The sequence below is a fragment of the Hyperoodon ampullatus genome, assembly GCF_949752795.1.
Source record: "Hyperoodon ampullatus genome assembly, chromosome: 19".
NCBI classification, from domain to species: Eukaryota; Metazoa; Chordata; class Mammalia; order Artiodactyla; family Ziphiidae; genus Hyperoodon; species Hyperoodon ampullatus.
The window spans coordinates 19,450,426-19,466,773 of NC_136932.1; the positions used below are offsets into that span (position 1 = coordinate 19,450,426).

The following is a 16,348-nucleotide window of genomic DNA, read 5'->3' on the forward strand; positions in this document are numbered from 1 at the left end:
TGAGCCTTGGTAGGGCTATAGGACGGGGGTAAGGAGGGGCCCTATGTAGGGGGCAGGCTAGGAGGGGACACCGAGAGAGAAGGGTCCGCTCCCTGGTGCCAGGGAGCCCCACACTCGGTTGGCCACTGCTTCTTCCTGTGCCCGTGAGGTTCTGGCCCCTAAGAAGCCCTCTCCCCAGGGACCACAGGGAGAGGTTACCTGTGGCAGACCTTCCTAAGCTTTCAGCCCGGAAGCCTGTGCAAGACACTGGCTCAGCAGCTCCCAAGACCCACAGCATCTGTGAGATCAAAGTGTGTGTTCTGTGGGGAGGGCACTCCAGGCGAAATAAGGGGAGAAAGGGTATAAATAGCTTTGAGCGTGACCTTGGCTAGCTCTAGAAGTCTGCTTTGTTTCATGATGTTTACAAGGGGTGGAAGAATTCTCAATTGGAAGAGAGAGAAAATTACTGGGAGGGTCGCTGAGGCTGGAGAGGGGTTCCGGGAACAGGGTCTGGAGGGCAGATGGCCTTAGAGAGGAGAGGAAGGAGGGGAAGGAGAGTGTGTGGGGGGTGCGGATACAAGAGCTGGGGGTCCAGGGCTCGGCTCGGCTGTGAAAGGATGGTCTGCAGCCTGGGAGCGAGGTGGGACTATAAGAGAACTACTGGTGCCAGCCGGAGGAAGAGGTCCAGGTACTGGGGACACCACTGACATTCAGCCCAAAGCGGGCAGCCTTGATTTGAGAGAGGGCTGGGAGCTGCCCTGGCTGGAGGCTGGATTAGAGGGCGGGAGGAAGGGCCCGGCTGGAGGCTGATGGAGAAACAGAGAGGGAGGCCCAGCCTGTGACAGGAGGCCAGAGCAGTTAGTTTAAAACACGGTTTCTCACCTCAGCACCATGACATTTTGGCCAGATAGTGCTTTGTCGCTGGGGACCTGTCCTGTGCATTCTAGGGTGTTTAGCAGCATCCCCAGCTTCTATCCACTAGGTTCCAGGAACCCAAGTTGTGACCATCAAAAATGTCTACAGACACTGCCAAATGTCCCCTGGGGGGCAAAAATCATCTCTGGTCGAGGACATGCAAGTCTATTCTGAGCACACAATTGCCTTGTTTTTCAGTGAAGTCCTTGGACGAGGTGAAGGGTGTGGTGACCCTGAAGATGGGGAGGCTAAATGCCAGCAAATGGGATGGGCTGAGGGGTCAGAGGGCAGGTGAAGGCATTCTCTAAGCCGGGTCCTGTTAGGGAACCCATCTCTGGTGTGGCTTTAGGTGGCTCTGCTGGGTAGCTGCCACTTGCCCGTCCAGAGCCATTACCTTCTCCTCCACCCTGTGCTCCTGTCCCAAAGCCCACACCTCCTGTCCAGCGCCCTCTCCTACAGCTACAACTTTCACTACTTCTGAAACAGTCCCTCCTTTTGCTCCTTCCGGGCCTGAGGTGGTACTGGCTTTCAGCTATTGCTAGCCCTGGAGGCGCTTCACCACATCCTGCATCCTGCTACACCTCTGCACAGAGTTCCTTCATTAAACTCTCTTCAGTCAGCCCCTCTAAGCATGCCGTCTGTTTCCTCCTGGGAGGCTGACTGATAGAGCAGAGGTTTGGATCCAAGCAGTCCTCTTGGAATGAGGCTGGCTCTTTTGAAATGCATTAGTGACTCAGACGTGGCCTTAAGGACTGGGAATGCGATTAATCAAACTGCTTATTCTCCACATGAAAAATGCAACATCAGAAAAGGCCCCATTGCACAGTCCTGGCTAATGATTAAAACCATCCTAGGGCTTCCCTGGTGGCGCAGTGGTTAAGAACCCGCCTGCCAACGCAGGGGACACGGGTTCGAGCCCTGGTCCGGGAAGATCCCACGTTCCGCGGAGCAACTAAGCCCGTGCGCCACAACTACTGAGCCTGCGCTCTAGAGCCCGCGAGCCACAACTACTGAAGCCCGCGCGCCTAGAGCCCGTGCTCCGCAACAAGAGAAGCCACCGCAATGAGAAGCCTGCGCACCGCAACCAAGAGTAGCCCCAGCTCTCAGCAACTAGAGAAAACCTGTGTGCAGCAGCGAAGACCCAATGCAGCCAAAAACTAAATAAATGAATAAATAAATTTATTTAAAAAATAAAAATAAAACCATCCTAATACAACAGTGACTCGTTATTGATCTGGGCTTGAGTGGGGAATGCGCTGCAGCTGGAGGCCCTGGTACCAGACTTGGCTGTACAATAAGCACCCAAGAACACTCCATCACTTTGAAGCTTGATTTTCTGTTACGCTGGGATTGTGGCTGGGATTGCTTGGGGCTTGAGAAATGAGGGGAGATGACAGGAGTGAATGAAGCCCTTCTAGGGCTCTGCAGAGACCTATGGTCGAACTAACAGGTGTATCGGAGGTGATGTTTACAATGATGATGATAGCTAACATCAATTCAGAACTTGCAGCACATTTTTACCTATGCTATCTAACTTCAATCTTTACAAGAAATTGGTACTATTTTCCCCTCACGTTACATATTGTGAAGATAAGCCATAAAGAGATTAAACTTATCAATGTCATATAGCTAGTAAGTGGACGAAGAAAGATTCAAACCTGGTGTGTCCAACTCCAGAATTCCTGCTCTTAACCCCCAGACATACTACCTCTGGGTAGGGAGCCCTATAGGGCTTTCTGGGGTGTCAGATCCTGAATCTCCTCTTCCTCCCGTCTTAATAAATGTATCGTTAAGCAAATTCTTTATGAACATCCATTATGTGCCGGGCACTGTGCAAAGCTCTGGGGATAAAAGAGTGAATGCGATTGGGCCCCAATCTTCTGGAGCTTACCATCTAGTGCAGGAATTGACAAACTTTTTCAGTAAAAGGCAAAATGGTAAATATTTTGGGCTTTGTGGATGATATGGTCTCTGTCACAACTACTCAACTGTGCCATCAGATGCAGGGGACACAGGTTCGTGCCCCGGTCCGGGAGGATCCCGCGTGTTGCGGAACAGCTGGGCCTGTGAGCCATGGCCGCTGAGCCTGCGCGTCTGGAGCCTGTGCTCTGCAACGGGAGAGGCCACAACAGTGAGAGGCCCGTGTACCGCAAACAAACAAACAAACTGTGCCATCAAAGTGCAAAAACAGCCAGAGACAATATGTAAAGAAATGAGCATCACTGTGTTTTTTATATATATATATATGTATGTATATATATATATATATATATACACATACATATATATATATATTTTGGCCATGCCGCGCGGCTTGCAGGATCTTAGTTCCCCAACCAAGGATTGAACCCGGGCCCCGGCAGTGAAAGCTCCGACTCCTAACCACTGGACCGCCAGGGAAGTCCCTAAAAGAATTTTTTTTTAAACTTTATGTAGTTTTCACATGTTGCAGAACATTATTCTTTACAGTTTTAGAAAAACTAAGAATGTAACAGCCATGAACTTGTGGGTTATACAAAAACAGGTGGTGGGCAGGATTTGGGCTGCAAACAGTAGTTTGCCTACTCCTGGTCTAGTGGGATGAGCACAAAACACAATGACTTATTAGAAATCAGAGCAGTATTTACCTCTGAGTACGAGGGAGGGGAAGTGACTAGAAGGGGCACAAGGACCTCCTGGGGGTGCTGGCCATGTTCTACTTGATCTGAGTGGTGATTACATGGTTATATTTTGTGGTGACTCATCAAATAGTACACTTATGGTTTGTGCACTTTTCTGTTCATTGTACTTTGTAAAGAAAAAAATGTTGCCTGCCATTCCAGTTCTACAAGAATCAAGCCATTAGCTACTGCAGTCACCCACTGACAACGATCCCTAAGGGGAATTCAGGATGGGGAAAAACAGGAAGCATTCTGTGCTTTGGATATACTGGCCCCTAGATAGTTAATTTATATATCTAAGGAAAAATTTCAGTGACCCCATATTCTTGCATCTTACATGGAAAAGCACTAAAAGCATTAACTCGAGATGTCTGTTCTTTGTGATTAGCGATAATCTTTTTTTGCTTGACTACATGTTTTTCCCAGCAAAAAAAAGTTCATATATATCCTGGCTCCTCCCTTACCTCTTTGGAGCAGTTTCTCAGAGTAATCTGAGAGGCTGTCTCCTGGGCTACAGTCCTTAGTAAGGTCCCGGAATAAAACTGAACTCACGATGTGTACATTGTGCATTTTTCTTTCAGTCGACAACTTCAGTAAAAAAATAATTTAAGAACGATAGGGACTTCCCTGGTGGCGCAGTGATTAAGAATCCGCCTGCCAATGAAGGGGACACGGGTTCTAGCCCTGGTCCAGGAAGATCCCACATGCCGCGGAGCAACTAAGCCCGTGCGCCACAACTACTGAGTCTGAGCTCTAGAGCCCGCGAGCCACAACTACTGAAGCCCGCGTGCCTAGAGCCCATGCGCCACAACAAGAGAAGCCACTGCAATGAGAAGCCTGTGCACCGCAACGAATAGTAGCCCCCATTCGCCACAACTAGAGAAAGCCTGCGTGCAGCAACGAAGACCCAACGCAGCCAAAAATAAATAAATAAAATTTAAAAAAATTTATTAAAAAAAAAGAATGATAAAGCAGTGTAATAGGTAATGATGGGCTGGAGTGCTGCAGGGGCAAAAAGGGGCCCTAACCCAGCTTGGGAGAGGAAGGGGCAGGAAAGGCTTCACCAAGGATGTGCTTCACAAGAAGGCCCTTGGGGGAAGGGTGGGGGAGGCAGCATCAGGATCACTGGGTCAGATGTGACTACGGACCTGTCATTTAAAAATACATCTCGTATTACCATATGATCCAGCAATCCCACTACTGGGCATATACCCAGAGAAAAACATAATTCAAAAAGACACATGCACCCCAACGTTCACTGCAGCACTATTTACAATAGCCAGGTCACGGAAGCAACCTAAATGCCCACTGACAGACGAATGGATAAAGAAGATGTGGTACATATATACAATGGAATATTACTCAGCCATAAAAAGGAACGAAATTGGGTCATTTGTAGAGTTGTGGATGGACCTAGACACTGTCATACAGAGTGAAGTAAGTCAGAAAGAGAAAAACAAATATCGTATATTAACGCAAGTATGTGGAATCTAGAAAAATGGTACAGATAAACCGGTTTGCAAGGCAGAAATAGAGACACAGATGTGGAGAACAAACGTATGGACACCAAGGGGGGAAAGTCGAGGGGGAGATAGTGGTGGTGGTGGGATGAATTGGGAGATTGGGATTGACATATATACACTGATATGTATAAAATAGATAACTAATAAGAACCTGCTGTATAAAAAATAAATTAAAAAAATAAAAATACATCGTTTATTGTGGATTTTTTTGCCTTAATTTTGATCTTCTGAAACATTGCATTACAAGATTATTACTTTGATTACTGAGGTTTTTGGCGCCCCCTTAAATTTTGCACTCCAGGCCATTGCCTCATTCGCCTCACCCTATTCCAGCCTGCTGGACAAGGGTGGGAGATCTGGCTCTGCCCTTGGTACAGAGGGCAAGACGCTCCTCTCTGTTCCCTCACCTATGTAAAGGGGAGGACGATTAAGCAACAAGATCTCCAAGGTTTAAAATTCTCTCTGGCCCGACCTGGACAGCATCTTATCGGGGTCAAACCTGTGTAACGCCAGGCGCCGGAGAAAGGAATGCCCGAAGTCCCGCCTGGAGACCCTTTTTCCAGACTTCCGGACTCTTGTGGTTATTACCCAATGGGTCGGGAGGCTCGCTTGAACCTGGCTTGTGATTGGCTGAGACGGAAACGAGCCGGGGTACGCTATCAAATGGGAAAGGCGTCTGCGTCATCAGCGAGCAACGACAGCTTCCGGGGGTGGGGTAAGTAAAGTAAGCTCCTTTCTAATTGGCTCCTTCTTTCAGGCGGGATTGAAACAGCAATGGGGATTTGCTCTCCTCCAACTCTAGGCTCCAGATAATTGGAGGGAGGGTAAAGATTACGGAGCAATTTATTGAGTCACATACGGCCAGGAAGCCCTGGGGGGCGGGCCCTCAGCGGAAGGGGGTGGACCGGGGGGGCGGGCTTTTCATTAGGGCGGTGGGATTCTTTCGGGTGTGGGGGTGGAGCCGCCACGCTGTGCTTTCCTGGAGCGTGGAAGGCGGGATTTGGGGCGGGGCCGCGATTGTGGGCGGGGTCACAGGAAGGACGGGGGCGGGGCCGGAGCCGGCGCGGGAGATCAGGGCGGGGTCGGGTCCGCTGGCTAGTTGCTGTTTCCAGGCATGGCTCCGCGCTGTTGGCGCTGGTGGCCCTGGTCGGCATGGCCTCGGACCCGGCCGCCTCCTTCCGAGAGCACCCAGAGTAGGAGCAGGGCACCTGTAGGGCTGAATGGGAGCGCGGGGAGGCCTGCGAGCGCTATGTATAGGAGTAGGAGCCAAGCTGGTTGCAGGGCTGGAGAGGGGAGAGAGAGGGGACCAGGGGCGAGACTGGAGGGGTCCACTCATGCAGATGAGATGGGGGTGGTGTACAGGGGCAGATGGCGGCCTGTGCGGTAATATGTGAGGCTCCTGAGGTGAGACAGGGGTCAACAAAAGTGAGAAGGGGAGACCATGATGTGCACAGAAGTGTGAAGGAGTGAATGGGGGTGATAGGAGGTCTGTGGGGCAAGAGGGAAGTCTGAGGCGAAACAGGGGCCTCTATGGGCAATAGAGGGCTCTGTGGAGAGAGAGGTAAGAAGAGGTAAAATGGGGCCTTCTGGGGAGATCCACAGGGGCGATATGGGGTCTGTTGGAAGGATGTGGTATTCTAGCTGGGTGGGTTGGGAACCCGGTGAGAAAAATTTAGAAGTGTTGAGCAGGGAAGCTTCAGGGGTGATGGGGATTGTCGAGTAGGCCATCTTCAGCGGCATAGTAAGTTCATGGGTGAGATGAGGGCTCTGGATGGAGACACAGCCTTTGGGAATTCAGATGAAGTAAGGGACCCTGCAAACGCCAAAGCTTTGAGGAAAAAGAGAAGGAGGGCACAGATGAGGGTGAAGCCTGGGAAACTCCGTTTTCTGTTGGACACTGAAGTTGGGGTTTGGGATGGGGAGGGAGTCTTTTTTTAATTTTTATTTATTTTATTTATTTTTGGCTGCGTTGGGTCTTCGTTGCTGAGTGCAGGCTTTCTCTAAGTCGCGGCTAGTGGGGGCTACTCTTCACTGCAGTGCGCAGGCTTCTCATTGCTGGGGCTTCTCTTGTTGCCGAGCACAGGCTCCAGGCGCACAGGCTTCAGTAGCTGTGGCACATGGGCTCAGTAGTTGTGGCTCGTGAGCTGTAGAGCGCAGGCTCAGTAGTTGTGGCGCACAGGCTTAGATACTCTGCAGCATGTGGGATCTTCCCAGACCAGGGCTCGAACCCGTGTCCCCTGCATTGGCAGGCAGATTCTTAACCACTGTTCCACCAGGGAAGTCCCGGGGAGGGAGTCTTGAACTGACCTTCCTCCCCGGTCCCCCCTGCCCTAGGCTTCTGCCAGCAGTTCTCCACACAGGAGCAGACCCCCCAGATCTGTGTGGTGGGCAGTGGCCCAGCTGGCTTTTACACCGCCCAACACCTGCTAAAGGTAAGCCGCTTCCTCCTGGTTCCTTTTCCCATGATTCACCTGCTGCTCCAATCCTAAGGGCAAGCTCCACTCCTTTGGGTTTTAAAAGCACTCCTGGATCCCTGAAGGGGAAGGGGCTCCCAGCCCATCTAGACGGGACATTTCCTGCATGCTTTGTCACCTGGGGCTCCCCACTCTAGGTCCTCAGCTAGAAGAGAAGTGTGTTTGCCTCATGGGTGATGGTCAGTGGTCTGTGGTGGACGGTCGGCTATGCCTTCTTGGCCAAGTACTCCAGGGAGCTGATGCACACCTGCGTGATGACTTTGTCCTGCCCCTCATCTTCCCTTCTTTCTCCTCTGTCTCCACTCTGTCCCGAACATCCTGCATTTTGAGGCCACCCCCTCTTCTCAGGGATTTCTGTAACTTTAGGCGCCTCACTGCACTCTCCTCGCCATAGCTCCAGCCCTCCCCATGCCGTGCTGGTCTTCCGGCCTTCTCTCCACCCTCCATTCCACGCCTTCCCCCACCACCACCCCATGGCTGGGGTCTCAAGGTTTATAGTATAAGCCTTGGCGGGCAGGGCCCCAAGGTTGCTGGTTACCCTTGAAACTTCGGCAGACCTTGGCGGGGAGGGAGGAGGGAGGGAGAATCATGGGTTGGCGTGAGTTGGTGGGGGTGGGGGAGGGATGCGGGAGACCTAGGCTGACTGAGACATAGGACAATGACCTTGCTGTGGAGAGAGAGGAGAAAGGATGAATATATTAATTACATGCACACACACACAAACACATACGGATATTAATACCTAAAAAGTAGGGTGATCGACCTGCTCAGTTTGCCCAGGTTGTAAGGCTTTCAGTGTTAAAACTGGGAGGGTCTTGGGGAGGCCAGGATGAGTCGGTCACCCTGCCAAAAAGTGACCTAAGCATGGCTTCCAAGCAGCACAGGGGAAAGAGCTAATTACGATGAAGTGACCAGCTTGAGCCCAGTTGGGTGGGGTCAGTCAGACAGTGCTTCCTGGAGAAGTGAGTTGAAGGAGGCCTCAGGCTCTGGAGAGGGCCTCCTGCACGGGCGCTGGCAGGGAGACCAGGGATCTCCCAGGGGCTGGGGAGGTCCTGGAGGGCTCTGTGTAAGGGGCACTGTGCGAGCTGAGCCTGAAATTTGGAGGGGGAGGAGGGTAGGCCTCCCAGGCAGGATTCTCAATGTCCCCAGCGTGAACAAAGGCTCTAGCCTGCACATACTTTCCCTGGGGGAGGTGCTGGGGGATGGGCACCGAGGCCAGTTACAAGCTGGTCCTGGCCCACTGGGAGCTCCAAGCGACTGGCTGTGCTCCCGTGGCGGGAACACGCGCAGCCCATTTGGGACAGTGGCACTTAGCCGAGTCAGGCACTGTCTGCACAGCATCTCATCGCATCCCCAAGACAAGTTGCGAAGCAGGTGGCATGGCTCTTGCTTCACAGGTGAGAACTGAGCGAGGCTGCCCAAGGCCCCACCTCTGAGCAGGGAAGGCCTGGGTTCTGAGCGTGGGCACTCCTATAGCAGAGCCCGCTCTTAAGCTCCACGCTGAGCCATTCAGTAATCAACCACTGGACACTGACATGATCCAGGCACAGCTTGGCACTGGGAACGTGGCTGTGAGCAGGACAGACGTGGTCCCCATGCTCAAGGACCTGACAGTCTATTGTGGGAGTTTGTGGAGTGGTGGGAAGAGGGTTTATGCAGTATTCTAGGGCCCTGATGCCGGGGGCGGCGTACAGGAGGGGTACCTAACCCAGCCTGGAGGAGGTGATGTCCAGATTGCTGTCTCAAGGAGAGAAGGAGCAGCCCGGTGGGGCAGGGGAATGGGTAAGAGGCCAGAGGGCCCCAGGCACAGAGAACCATGTGACAAAGACCCAGAGGAAAGAGAATGCGGGTTTGGGGACCGTTGAGTTCAGGAAGGTGGGCGTGTGCAGTGAGGGTGGAGGGGTGAGAGCAGAGGCTGGAGGAGGTAGGTGGGCACAGATCCTTGTGGCTGGGAAGCCACTGACCGGCTTGGACTCAGGCAGTTTCTCTTGGTGCTGGCCACCTCCTTCCCTCCATCAGAGTCCCCTGGGGGACTTGTGAAAATACACATTTCTGGGCCTAGTCCCCACCTAATCAAACTGTGTCTGGGGCCCAGGAATCAACATTTGAAAACAAACCCCTGCCTGCTGCTATAGGTGGTTGGCTTCAGTGAAGGGTTTTAGGCAAGGGTCTGAAAGCACCCGGTTTTTGATCTGGAGCCCTCTCTCTGCCTGCAGGGCAGACAGCAGAGCGAGAGGCAGGGCTGGTGGCCGGAGGAGCAGTGGGGAGGATGGGGGTCTGATTGGACAGGGTAGAGGGGAGTCAGGGAGGAGCCCCAGCTTCTGACCCCGGAGCTGAGAGGGAGAGGTTTGGGGGAGGGGAGGACTGACTTTCACCCCAATGGGTGTGAGGTGTGTGGGGTGAGCTGTTCAGGGGTCTCAGGCTTGGTGGGAGGTCTGGGCAGAAGAGAGAGAGTAGAATGTCATCAGTAAGTCCACAGGAATTTGAGGTCACAGGAGGGAGCGGATGACAATTCCCCAGGGAATGTGTGCGGGGGCAAGGGAAGGGGGGGTCTCAGACTGGAAGAACCTCAGAGAATATTCTTGTTAGAGGGGGGACAGAGAAAAAGGGGCCTGGAAAAGAACAGCCAGAGGGATTGGAGGGACCTGTGAGAGCTAGGGAAGAGGGGCATCCTGGAAGATGAGGCCAGTCCTGTGAGAGAACCAGTAAACAGGCCCAGCGGATTGAGCCTTACCGAGGTGGCCTTGGAGAGAGCCCTGTGAGCTGGAGGGAAGCCTCCACAGCTGGAAAGAAGGGAAGATAAGATGGAAAGGCGGATAGCGTCCGGTATTGACCTCCAGCCTCAGCAGTTTGAACTTTGCCCCACAGCAGGACAGCCAGGGAAGGTTTGTGAGCCAGGTGGTGACATACAACTACCACGAAAACCACAGTGACGGTAATGACAGCTTTTGATTGAACACTCACAGCAGGTCACTCCCTGGGCTAAGGGTGTAGGCTTTGCTCATTTCATCCAGAACCCCACAGCAGAAGGAATGTTCTGTGGTCCAGTAAGGAACATTCCAGCGGCACAGAGTCAGATAGCAGTGGGGCTGGGTTGGCCCCGCGGCTGTTGACTCCAAAGCTGCAGCTCTTCAAGGGCACAGCGACGTCAGCGGGGCTCGAGGGGGATGGGGAGAGTCGGGAGGCACGATGGGCGCGTGGGGAGCCGGGACTTGGGTGCAGGCAGTGGGATGTGGACAAAGGCGAGGAGCTGAGCGTGAGGCTTTGTTGGCGTGAGGGCTGCTGGAGGGCGGGAGCTCGTTTGCCTCGAGTCCCACTGAATCGGGAGTGTGGAATCGCGCAAGAGCCTGATCGGGGCGCGAGGCAGGGTAGTGTCATCCACGGGAGCCCCATCTGCTTGACCCTGAACCTGCTGGTGGCCCGGAGTCTCACCATCCTGACCTCCGGGATGTTTCCCAACAACCCTGAGAGGGGCGTGTCATCTGTCCCGGTTTACAGAGGAAGAGACTGAGACCCAGGCGGACGCTGGGACTTGCCGGGGCCATGCGGCCGTTTGGTGGCAGAGCTACACCACACTCTTCTGCCCGACCCCCAAACCTGAGCCTTCCCCATGGCCCCTCTGGGTGCCCCGGGCTGAGGGCCAGGCAGTGTGGAACCGACATACGAGTGAGATTGTTTTTTCTACGACTAGGAGTAGGGCCACTTCCATCCCCCTCTGTTCCCCTCATGCCCCAGCTGTGCCTCGAAGTCTCTGTCCTGCTGGTCCACTTTCCAACAGGATGGTCTTGGAGGCTAGAGCTAAAGCAGGTATGAGTTTCCAAGGGTGGTTCTCAGGTCATGTATGGGCTGGGCATTTCTAGAAGTGTCAGCGGGTGCTAGGGCAGGGCTGTGTGTCACGTCTGACCCAAGTAGACGAAGAAGCTCCCCTGATACAACTCCAGTGGAGGGAAAGCTGCCGTCTTCCTTGGTTGGCCAGAGTTCTCGCCATCTCAATGGGCTGGCAGTCCTTGAAGTCTGGCCTCGGCTGCCCTGGCGCTGTGCTGCCCACTCCTCTAGCCCGGCTCTCTAGGCAGATGGGGAGTCGTGGGCCTTTCTCTCTCCTTGCAGAGGGTCAAGGCCACCTTGTTAGCCCACTGAGCTGGGCTCTCCTGCTTTGTCCTGGGAAGGGCAGGACCCACAGGGGCCCCCCTCGGCCCCACCAGCCATTGCCTTCTCCCCCAGCACCACTCCCAGGCCCACGTGGACATCTACGAGAAGCAGCTGGTGCCCTTCGGCCTGGTGCGCTTTGGCGTGGCGCCCGACCACCCCGAGGTGAAGGTGGGTCTCTCTGGGCTCGCAGCAGGGCTTTGGAGACTTTGGTCGAGGTGAGGAGGGAAGGGAGGCTCCCTGACCGCATGGAATGACCCCAGGCCCTCTGGGGGGGTGCCACCCCGGACATTGTGGGGTGAGGGCGGCACAGCCACGGGCCCTGGAGCTGCCCCACCCTCTAACCCCTCCCACTGCGGGCCCCGGCAGAATGTCATCAACACTTTTACCCGGACGGCCCACTCTGACCGCTGTGCCTTCCACGGCAACGTGGTGGTGGGCAGGGATGTGACCGTGCAGGAGCTGCGGGACGCCTACCACGCCGTGGTGCTGGTGAGCGCAGACGGCGGGGGGTGGGGGGGGTGGGGCAGGGCTGCCGCAGTGCTTGGTGACAGCGGGTGGAAGACCTAGGGGTGAGGGCCACAGCGGAGGCTGTGGAGGAGGAGCCGGAAGGAGGCCGCTGGGAGCCCGGCGGGGGCTGCCTGGACCCTTAGCCGCTGCTGAGGCCTCTGGGTCTTTCCTCAGAGCTACGGGGCAGAGGACCATAAGGCCCTGGAGATCCCCGGAGAGGAACTGCCTGGCGTGTTCTCAGCCCGGGCCTTTGTGGGCTGGTACAATGGGCTTCCTGAGAACCGGGAGGTGAGTTTGGGGAACACTCCCCCTGCCTCTTCCTCCCCACTCCTCAGCCGGGGCCAGGGGCAGCTCTTGGCTGCCGCAGCTCGGGGAAGAGGGAGCCACAGGCCTGGGAAGCTCGCAGTGAGATGAGATGTGAAACATCAGGCTGACCGAGGGGGGAGGCCTCTGGGAAGAGGGGTTGCTGGGTTGGGGTGGAGGGACCTGAGCTGAAGCTCAGGGCGGGTGGACTTTCCGAGAGTAGGGGAGCCTGAGGGTGCGGCCGGGGACTGGGCATGAGGCTGAGATTAGCCTGACTGGGGCCGAGGTTAGGGGACCCCTATCCAGACCTCTGTCCTCCAGCTGGCGCCGGACCTGAGCTGTGACACGGCCGTGGTTCTGGGGCAGGGGAATGTGGCTCTGGATGTGGCCCGGATCCTGCTGACGCCACCTGAGCACCTGGAGGTGAGTGGGTAGGTCAAGGGCCGGAGGGGTGGAGGGGGGGTCACACCAAGGAGAGGGTGCCCCTGCCTGCAGGGTTTGGGCCTCGTCCCTCCACGCTGAGCCTCTGTTTCCCCTTGGTGCTGGGCAGAGGCCTTCTAGAAGGCAGCCTGTGAGCTTCGTCTCATACCATTTCCCTCTTCACTTTCTGCAGCTACATAGGCTGTGTGTGTGTGTGTGTGTGTGTGTGTGTGTGTGCGCGCGCGCGGTACGCGGGCCTCTCAATGCTGCGGCCTCTCCCGTTGCGGAGCACAGGCTCCGGACGCGCAGGCTCAGCGGCCATGGCTCACGGGCCCAGCTGCTCTGCAGCATGTGGGATCCTCCCGGACCGGGGCACGAACCCATGTCCCCTGCATCGGCAGGCGGACTCTCAACCACTGCGCCACCAGGGAAGCCCTCATAGGATTTTTTAAAAAATGTTTTCAGTATACACACACCATTCCTCTTGCTCAGAACCCTCTCAGCTCACCTCCTGCCCGTTAACCTGTTTGCATCTTTTAGTTCTTGGTTCAGTTGTCCCTTCCTCCAGGAAGCCTCCATGGACCTGAATAGGTCCATTTCCCTGTTATACTCTCCTCCCATAGACTTGGCTACTTCTGTTTCAAAGCATGTTGTCACCACTGCAATTTTATACTTTTTATTGAATATTCGATAAGTCTCTTTCTCCATCAGATCAGAAGCTCTGTGAAGGCCGGTACCATGTCTCTTTTGCTCACCATTGACACCCCGCCACCCATGCCCTTTGCACAGTGTCTGGCACGTGGTAAACACTCAGTAAACACTTGTTGAATGAAGAGCGTGGGCCTGGTTTGCTACTAATTGGAGCCATTTGCAGAATTGGCAGCAGTGCTCCATCTGGCCACCGGGGGGATGGGCAGTGGTGCCATTTCAGGCTGCCAACCTTCTCACGGCCCAGGTAATGGAGAGGTCCCTTCTGCTGTCAGTGTCCAACGATTTTAAGGTCCTCCTTTTGTGCCAGAAAACGGATATCACGGAGGCTGCCCTGGGGGCACTGAGACAGAGTCAGGTGAAGACGGTGTGGATAGTGGGCCGACGTGGAGCCCTGCAAGTGGCCTTCACCATTAAGGTGCTGGGGCCTGAGGGAGAGGGGCCAGGGTCCCAAGTAGATGGTCTGCTCCTTGGGGGGTGTGGCAGGGCAGAGCTGCCTGGGGTGGAAGAGGGAGAGCCAGGCAGGCCCCCCTGGGGCCCAGTGCCTTCCGTGCTGGTGGGAGCTGGTGGTGTCTCCCACCTGGGCTGGGTTCTGGGGTGGGCTCAAGAGTGGACAGCGCTCTGGGCCTGACTCCTCCCCCACTCCCCACCCACACCACCAAGGAGCTTCGGGAGATGATTCAGTTACCAGGAACTCGGCCCATTTTGGATCCTGCGGATTTCTTGGGCCTTCAGGACAGAATCAAGGGTGAGGGGCCCTGGCCCGGCCCCCCGGCTCACTAGGGAGGGGATGGTCTAGGTCAGAGAGGGCTCGGGGGAGGGCATTAGGGGAGAGGGCTGTAACCCGGACACCGCCCTGAGATGTTCTGTGTTGCTAACAGAGGTCCCTCGTCCGAGGAAGCGGCTGATGGAACTACTGCTTCGAGCAGCCACGGAGAAGCCAGGGGTGGCGGAGGCTGCCCGCTGGGCATCAGCCTCCCGCGCCTGGGGCCTCCGCTTTTTCCGAAGCCCTCAGCAGGTGCTGCCCTCGCCAGATGGGCGGCGAGCGGCAGGCATCCGCCTGGCAGTCACCAGACTGGAGGTGAGTCTCCTGTTACCCAAAGACACCCCCATTCTCAAATCTCCCCAGCCCCAGCCTGGTGTTTCCCACCCTCTCCCCATAGGGTGTTGGTGAGGCCACCCGGGCAGTGCCCACTGGAGACGTGGAGGACCTCCCCTGTGGGCTGGTGCTGAGCAGCATTGGGTATAAGAGCCGCCCCATCGACCCCAGTGTGCCCTTCGACCCCAAACTCGGGGTCATCCCCAATATGGAGGGCCGGGTTGTGGATGTGCCAGGTGAGAGGGTGCAGTGGGGGACAGGGAGGCTGGTGTCTCCCGGGGCCATTCACATTCATTCATTCATCTGGTGACATGCATTGAGAACCTGCTCTGAGCCAGGCCCTGTCCCAAGACCCTGGCCCTGCCCCAGCCTCCTCCTGGCCCTAGAGGAAGCTCCCAGTCTAGCTGAGATGCCCACACATATGTCTGGTTATTAAGTCATTCAATTTACTGAGGCCTGCTCTGGGCTAGGCCTAGTGCTGGGACTGGAGATGAAGCAGCAGCCCCTTGGCCTCAGCGAGCTTCCAGCCTGATTTAATATCCACATACCTGTCTAGTCATTAATTAATTCATTCAGTGTTTACTGAGAGCCTGTTGAAACAAGGTGGGCAGGACCCAGCTCCTACAGGGAGCTCCTGGTCTACAGGGACACTGAGGTGTAAGGGGGGATAACATGGTAAATACAGGTTGGGAAGCATTGAGGGCAGTGGGCCAGCGGCCAGAGTGGGCCCGGCTGATGGATGCTGGGAGGCCTTGAGGTGTATGGAGGCGTGTGCACATGTGTGTGTACTGAGGCCCAGGCTTGCCAGGGGTGTCCAGCCAACTCCCCATTCCTTACCCCCTTGTTACCCCTCTCCAAGGCCTCTACTGCAGCGGCTGGGTGAAGCGGGGGCCCACAGGTGTCATCACCACTACCATGACTGACAGCTTCGTCACCGGCCAGATTCTGCTGCAGGACCTGAAAGCGGGGCTGCTGCCGTCTGGCCCCAGGCCTGGCTATGCGGCCGTCAAGGCCCTGCTCGGCAGCCGAGGTCTGGGCCCTGTGTGAGCTCCTGGGAGGTGGGGTGGGAGGGGTCCCTGGGCCTTTCACTGTTTGGAAGGGGGCTGCTCTGGGCTGGGGTAGAGGAGGAGGTGAAGGCAGTGACCCGTGTTCCCTCTGCCGCAGGGGTCTGGCCTGTGTCTTTCTCGGACTGGGAGAAGCTGGATGCTGAGGAGGTGTCCCGGGGCCAGGGTGCGGGGAAGCCCAGGGAGAAGCTGCTGGATCCTCAGGAGATGCTGCGGCTGCTGGGACGCTGAGACCAGATCCCAAGCAGGCACGGAGGGGAGGAGTGCTGTGGGGGAGAGGGATCGAGGTCAATCTGAGCAGGACTTTGCACCACAGCTGCATCGCCTGGCCGTCCTGGCGTGGGGCCTTGGCTGCCCCTTTTCCAGGGGCCTCTGAGCACTTCCTCGTGCCAGAAGGTCGCTCTTGCCTCTGTGGGTAACTCTCAGCAAGGAGATAACCTTAGTTAGGGATGGGTGCAGGTGCAGGCTGACCTTCCTCCCTCCTGCCTATCTCCTGCTGGACTGTGGAGGGTCACCAGGTCGGAAATATGCTGGAAATAAAACACCT

At 55.8% G+C, this 16,348-nt stretch overlaps 1 protein-coding gene across 8 annotated transcripts; it reads left to right on the forward strand.

Annotated features, from left to right (window-relative positions):
* Positions 1-6,182: 6,182 nt before the first annotated feature.
* FDXR (ferredoxin reductase) lies at positions 6,183-16,318 on the forward strand (the record flags this gene model as incomplete). 8 transcript variants are annotated; one of them, XM_079726153.1, is made up of 13 exons in its annotated part: positions 6,192-6,270; positions 6,861-6,979; positions 7,438-7,509; positions 11,776-11,868; positions 12,067-12,189; positions 12,382-12,495; positions 12,832-12,933; positions 13,949-14,056; positions 14,302-14,386; positions 14,520-14,719; positions 14,802-14,973; positions 15,597-15,767; positions 15,902-16,318. In XM_079726153.1, the coding sequence occupies 13 exons, from the start codon at positions 6,192-6,194 to the stop codon at positions 16,030-16,032; spliced, it is 1,569 nt and encodes a 522-aa protein (XP_079582279.1). In that variant the 3' UTR covers positions 16,033-16,318. The 8 variants fall into 8 exon arrangements, with proteins under 8 accessions (XP_079582286.1, XP_079582279.1, XP_079582280.1 ...); XM_079726160.1 differs by lacking the exon at positions 6,861-6,979 and having other exon boundaries at positions 6,183-6,297; positions 7,412-7,509; positions 11,773-11,868; XM_079726154.1 differs by lacking the exon at positions 6,861-6,979 and having other exon boundaries at positions 6,192-6,336; positions 7,412-7,509; positions 11,773-11,868.
* Between the last annotated feature and the right edge of the window lie 30 nt (positions 16,319-16,348).